The 6,444-nt window shown below is 33.8% G+C and overlaps 2 protein-coding genes across 2 annotated transcripts; both read left to right on the plus strand.

The window, feature by feature from the left end:
* Positions 1-216: 216 nt before the first annotated feature.
* On the plus strand, positions 217-3,608 carry LOC145111766 (cullin-1-like). Its single transcript, XM_079048014.1, has 10 exons — positions 217-802; positions 936-1,378; positions 1,451-1,833; positions 2,208-2,279; positions 2,418-2,504; positions 2,584-2,737; positions 2,806-2,857; positions 2,929-3,004; positions 3,075-3,278; positions 3,476-3,608. The coding sequence occupies exons 4-9, from the start codon at positions 2,244-2,246 to the stop codon at positions 3,228-3,230; spliced, it is 561 nt and encodes a 186-aa protein (XP_078904140.1). The 5' UTR covers positions 217-802; positions 936-1,378; positions 1,451-1,833; positions 2,208-2,243; the 3' UTR covers positions 3,231-3,278; positions 3,476-3,608.
* Positions 3,601-5,751, plus strand: LOC145111764 (uncharacterized). The gene is made up of 10 exons (XM_079048013.1): positions 3,601-3,665; positions 3,755-3,824; positions 3,918-4,045; positions 4,156-4,212; positions 4,302-4,484; positions 4,583-4,675; positions 4,777-4,862; positions 4,945-5,011; positions 5,079-5,145; positions 5,231-5,751. Exons 3-10 carry the CDS (start codon positions 3,920-3,922, stop codon positions 5,452-5,454), a joined length of 903 nt encoding a protein of 300 aa, XP_078904139.1. The 5' UTR covers positions 3,601-3,665; positions 3,755-3,824; positions 3,918-3,919; the 3' UTR covers positions 5,455-5,751.
* Positions 5,752-6,444: the final 693 nt, after the last annotated feature.

A 6,444-nucleotide genomic window follows, 5' to 3' on the forward strand; every position in this document is an offset into this window, starting at 1 on the left:
CACGCTGATAGAGGACACACATTTGTGTGCGCCCTAAAAATTAGTGTCAGTTTTCCAAAATTTTAAGGATAGAGGACACGCATTTATGCGTGCCCTAAAATTAGTGTCCAACAAAAAAAAGTACAAACACGGAGGGCGCTTTATCTCAAATGTGTGTCCTCTACACGAGTCGCTTTATAATTTTTACCAAACGCGCATTTTTATCACAAAATCGCAGGTACTATTAATTCTAGGGCTTTTTTTTGTAGAACACTCAGAACACATGATCATTCAAAACCAATTTCTGTTCCACATGTGAGCTTTGCAATCGACGACGTGATCAACCTCGCTTAACCTCGCCAGAAACCTGTGTCTCACCTCACCTCGCCGGTGACCTCGATCTCACCTTTCCTCGCATGTGACTACGATTCCCTAATGATTTGGTGTTGTAGTCGGTAGTAGCAAGGGGAAAAAGCGAAATCCCAAATTTTTTGAAAACCCTGTCTCGTTCTCTTTTGCCTTTGTTCTCCATATTTTGTCTGAACATTTCCATATCACCCAGTTGAAACACGATTTAGGTTTCAAATTCAAGCAAAAGGATGGGAGAATTAACGGTTGACTTTCACGATAATCTCTGGTCTATCTCTTCCAACTTTTCCCCGATTTCATCTTTATCACTCCTCACAAAAATCTCCATCGATCGTGTTAGGTTTTCTCCACCAAGTAGTCCTCTCGAAGATTCTATGTTAATATCGGCATATCTGTTCACACGCCATGACTTGCCTCTCTTCTTCTCTACATATCTAAATAACGACATCTACAGGTACGATTTACTCCATTGCTAACTGGAATTCCTTCAACTTCTTTTGAATTTACTCATTTTGCATCTCTATTATTTTTGATTTCATGGTTCTGTAAGTTAGGGTTTGATTATGTTGGGAATTTTTCATGCTCAGGGAATATTCCAGATGTAATGTAGCTTAACTGTTATGCAAAGGTTTGTGTTCTTTTGTTCTTTCTCCTAATTCCCAACTTCAATTGACTTCTTATTATGAACATAAAGGTTAGATGTCTACTTCAATTTTATTAAAGGCTACATATATCTTTATTATGTGTATTTTAAGATACCCTTTTCCTATAACAAATTATATCTCCTGTATTGGATATGATACCTATGTCTTTGGGTATTAAGCCGGCTGCCCTGGCTTCTAGCAAAGAACTCATAGATCTGGAAAAGAGGTTGAGTGAAAATTTAAGTACTTACAGGGATACTTTATTTGAGGAATGCCTCAGATTCCTGAAGGAGGTGGAGTTTGGTTTTCGTGAATCTTCCAATCGGTTGCATAGCCCTGGTAACATTTGGACTATTTATGTAGAGACAGCTTCTGTGTTCTTTAAGGTGTGTGTACATTTTCAATTTCAATCATCTGGGGCCTGCACAACACTGTTGATATAACCCTTGTTTTTGTAGGTTCTTCAATCGCATACAGGCTTGCTTACTTCTAACCAACTTATTAAAGAAATGGAAAGATTATATCTGAAGTCTCCAAACAACAGTCTCATTATAGAGTACATATCATTAAACTTTTTAATGTTGTTTGTCAGGGAGACTATTCATAGCTGATGCGAACAACAGTCTCATTAGATATTTGGATCTGAACAAAGAAGATGCATAAGTTGTTACACTTGAGCTAAAAGGAGTTCAGCCTCCTGTACCAAAAATCAAGATCTCCAATTCGCCTTAGAAAACGAAATTCAGCTGACACACAAACAATTGTAGTTGATGGTGGTTCTTCCAATGAGGGCAAATTAAGCCTTCAAATATCTGTGCCTGAAGGTTATCATTTCTCAAAGGTTCTCTCTCTCTCTCTCTCTCTCTGATAGGTGTTGTTTTTTTGACTTAATAGTCACTATTGATGTACTATATATACAATTGAATTTCATTTCCTCATAAAACAAAAAGCTTACTTTATGTACTTGATAGAAAATTGAATTTATTGTGTAAGTGATGAAAAACACATCATTCATATGATCAGCTAAAATTCATCTTTACTAGATGAATGTTTATAAGATGAAAGTATAAAGTTGTCGACTGTAGTTGGCTATCTATCATTAGTAATAAATAAAGAACCACAAATGATATAAACTTTTCTTAGATAAGCTGTGAAAAATCCTATGTGATTTACATTTACTTTTGGGTGGATCTAAGATCAATGTCTCTGCTTCAGGTTTTACCTTCTTTGAGAGAGAAACATGGTGAATTCATGCTCAGAGAGCTTGTGGTTGGCTTGCAGGAACAGGTAAATTTTAAAAAAATTGAACTTTCACAATTTTTTTTATAAAAAAAAGTAACTATTTAATAATAATAATAATAATAATAATAATAATAATAATAATAATAATAATAATAATACAATTGATTGTGGTCTGGTTTCCAGGTTTTTGTTAGAAAAGTGATTGAGTTGCATGACAAGTACATGACTTATGTAAATGACTGTTTTATGAACCACACCCTATTTCATAAGGTTTGTATATTTGCATTATTAATTCACTGAATTATAACTTGTTATTTACTATTTTATCCTTTATATTCTTACTCTCTAGGCGCTTAAAGAAGCATTTGAAGTATTCTGCAACAAGGGCGTTTCCGGAAGTTCAAGTGCAGAATTATTGGCCACATTTTGTGATAATATTCTTAAAAAAGGTGGAAGTGAGAAATTAAGCGATGAAGCCATTGAAGACACACTTGAGAAGGCATGTTCCTATACTATATAATAATACTAGGAAGTTATTTAATATTTAATATTTATTTACATTTACAGGTAGTTAAGCTGCTTGCTTACATCATCGATAAAGATCTGTTTGCTGAATTCTATAGGTAAATAAATGACTTATTTTACATATAAACAATTTTTGCAGTTATTTATTTTATTATGATTGTAATTTTAGGAAAAAACTTGCTCGGAGGTTGCTATTTGACAAAAGTGCCAATGGTGGCCAGTTTACTTCAAAGATGGAGGGAGTGGTAATTAAGTGTCAAATTCATATTCTTTTTATATATTATATTATATTATATATTTTATATAATTTTTCAGGTAACAGATTTAACATTAGCTAAAGAAAACCAATCCCATTTTGAAGAGTATTTAGGACATAACACAAATGTGAATCCTGGGATTGACTTGACTGTAACTGTATTGACCACTGGTTTCTGGCCAAGTTACAAGTCTTTAACAGTCTCAACCAAGTAACCCATGCATCAAATTTCATAATTGGATTAAGAACGACTTCTTCTCATAGTAAGGACCAAATGCAAGAAAGAGAAAGTCTTACCTTCCCCTGATGGCGATTTTTCTACTTCATTCCATAGCATATGTCCAACAAGCTATGGATGAACCTGATGAAATTAAAATTTTGGGGAAAAGAAAAAAATAAAGATTAAAGACATAAAAATTTCTTCTTAAGCGTTGTTTTAAAGAAAAAAACCTGGACGCAGTTGGTGATGCTGGACCAGATGGCGCCACTGGTGGACGACAGCTGGCGGGTGAAATTCGAGAGGGTGGGAGAAAACAGGTTCTCTCGGCTGCAAGGAGTATGGATGCTGCAGGAGATTGTGATGAAGCTGCTAACAGCTCTATGTTTCCCTTACGTGTTGGTACGAGAGATTTTACCCATGGATTGACCAAGTTAGTCATCTTTCATGATATTTGTAAATTGTAATTGATTATTATCTATTATCTTAGCTTATGGAGTTCTTGATGTGTAAATTGACCAGGTTGCCCCTACATTAGTACCCTTTCTTAAATTCTACTTTCATGAAGAAGTTTGAAAAGCAGTTCTTTCAGGTTTTTATTGTTTATTGTCTATCCTGTTCACAATCAACATTACAAATTTTAATAAAAAAAATACTTATTTATTTTTTTATTTTTATTTTTTAGCAATGCCTGAGCTTTTAAGGTATGCTAAATTAGCTATAGAGAAAGGACTTGCACAGGGTCGTGATGGATCTTATATAAAAGAACTTTTTGACTATATAGTTCCAGCTTTAGTTGAAGCTTTACATAAGGTGATTATTATTTTATTATACTATAAATAAATTAATTCCATTTATATCCTTTTAACTACTTTATATCGACTGTTTTTAGTTTTTTACAAACTTTACTTGATCTTTTTCAGGAGCCTGATACAGAAACTTGTGCAAATATGTTGGATGCTTTGAATGAATGTCTAGAGGTTGGGTCAATAATCATTTTCTTTATTTTGTTTACACATTAGATTTATGATTTTTCCAATTTTTGACATTTGTTTTTTTTTTTTTTCAGATTTATGGACAAGTTTTAGATGAAAATCAAGTGAGAAGCATTGTTGATGAAATAAAACAGGTGATTACAGCAAGTTCAAGCAGAAAAAAAGAAAGAGCTGAAAGGACAAATGCTGAAGATTTTGATGCAGAAGGAGAGCTTCTTAAAGAACAAAATGAGCAAGAAGAAGAAGTCTTTGACCAAGTTTGTTGACTTTTCTTTTTTCCCAATAAATAACCATTTTTTTTACTATTGACATGAATCTTATAAACCTTATCTTTTTGACTAATTTTCGTTAACAGGTTGGTGAAATTTTGGGAACTTTGGTGAAAACATTTAAAGCTTCCTTTTTACCTTTCTTTGATGAGTTATCATCTTATATAATGCCCATGTGGGTAAGTATTCAGTATTCTAATCCAAATTTCATTTTTTATTTTCTTATTTTGATTATACATTTTTTAAAGCAATTAGATTTATTATTTTTAATGTTTTGAAGGGCAAGGATAAGACAACAGAAGAGAGACAAATTGCTATTTGCATCTTTGATGACATGGCAGAGCAGTGTCGCGAAGCTGCTTTAAAGTACATTACCTTGCATAGTACTTACCATAATTACCTTTTTAACCTTCAGATTTTTTTTAATATTTTTTTAATTACAAACCAGATATTATGATACATATATCCCTTTCCTTCTTGACGCATGCAATGATGAGAATCCAGATATCCGACAGGTCAGAAATTGTGTATATAATTTCATATTTACGATTTTACCCTTGTTGACTTGTTGACTTTTTTCAGGCAGCTGTATATGGACTTGGCGTGTGTGCAGAACATGGTGGCTCTGTAATTAAACCTCTTGTTGGAGGTAAATTAGATCTTGCAAATCCTCTCTCTTTCCATTCTATATTGACTTTTTATTGACTTGTTGACTTTTTTATTGACTTTTTCAGAGGTTCTTTCAAGGCTAAACTTTGTAATAAGACACCCAAATGCCCTCCAGCCTGATAATATAATGGCATACGATAATGCGGTTTCTGGTTTAGGAAAAGTATGTCAGTTTCATCGAGACTCTATCAATTCAGCTCAGGTATTTCCGGTATTTGGGTACCCGTTGGTGGTGAACTCGGCTGTTTACAGGTTTGCATGGGTGGGGTGGATTGGAGATTGCAGTTAAGCTTCTATCTAAGACTTCATGCCAAGGACTTGATGAATTTAAGCTAGCAATGTTTTACTTGATTTGGACATGAACCCTAAGATATCATACTTTGGCATGGCTAGAAGCTTTGGAGGAAACGAGACTCAAGCAAAAGCAAACACACACAGAGTTGTTGGCACATAGTAAGCTAGATAATGCAATTGTATATAAATTCTGCTTCTCTTGAGTTCATTTTTTATAACATTTACTCACTATTGGAATAATTATTTGTATTTGACATATTAGTGAAATGAATTATCTTTGTTATTTATGGTATTTTATTTTGTATTATGAGATTTTTAATATGTTATTTAATTTGAAAACTAATAAATCTATCAAAATATATAACTTTTAAAACATCTAACTTTGTGACACGCAAAAATGTGTGTGTCCTCTTTCTTTATGTTGGGTCTAAATTATGGTTTATACTTTACTTTTCTAGGAAAATATATTTTTATGTCTAGGACCGTAAACAACTTGGTGTTTGCGGCCGTATATGAGTTTACGGCTGTGTTTACGGCCGTGAACAGGTTTACGACCCTAAACCCATTCACGGCCCATGTCTACTGTATATAGGGTGAGGAGTGCATGTGTGAGTAAGAGGCTAAAGAGGAGCTTAAGTGTGTGTATTCTAAGGTGTGAGAGAATATAGAGAGGAGAGCTCCAAGGTGTTCTAGAGAGAGAAAGTGAGAGAGAAGAGAGAAGCTTTAGTGTGTGTTTGTGTGTGTGAATCTTGTATATGGATCTTAATTCATATCAATTCATACAAGATTCATCATCTTCTTCTTCTCCTTCTTCTTCATTTGATCTGGCATCATCTGTTTGATTGGGATTCCGCACCATCAAACGGATCTGATTGATACACAAGCAGATTGGGGACTTACAATTGGTATCAGAGCAAGTCTAGTGTCAAAACATCTTTCAATCACGTTTTTGGTCAGAGGAGTTCAGTTTCATCATTTTTCAAGA

Source organism: Lactuca virosa, chromosome 5 (genome assembly GCF_052849685.1).
Source record: "Lactuca virosa cultivar CGN04683 chromosome 5, Lactuca_virosa_CGN04683_v6, whole genome shotgun sequence".
Lineage (NCBI taxonomy): Eukaryota > Viridiplantae > Streptophyta > Magnoliopsida > Asterales > Asteraceae > Lactuca > Lactuca virosa.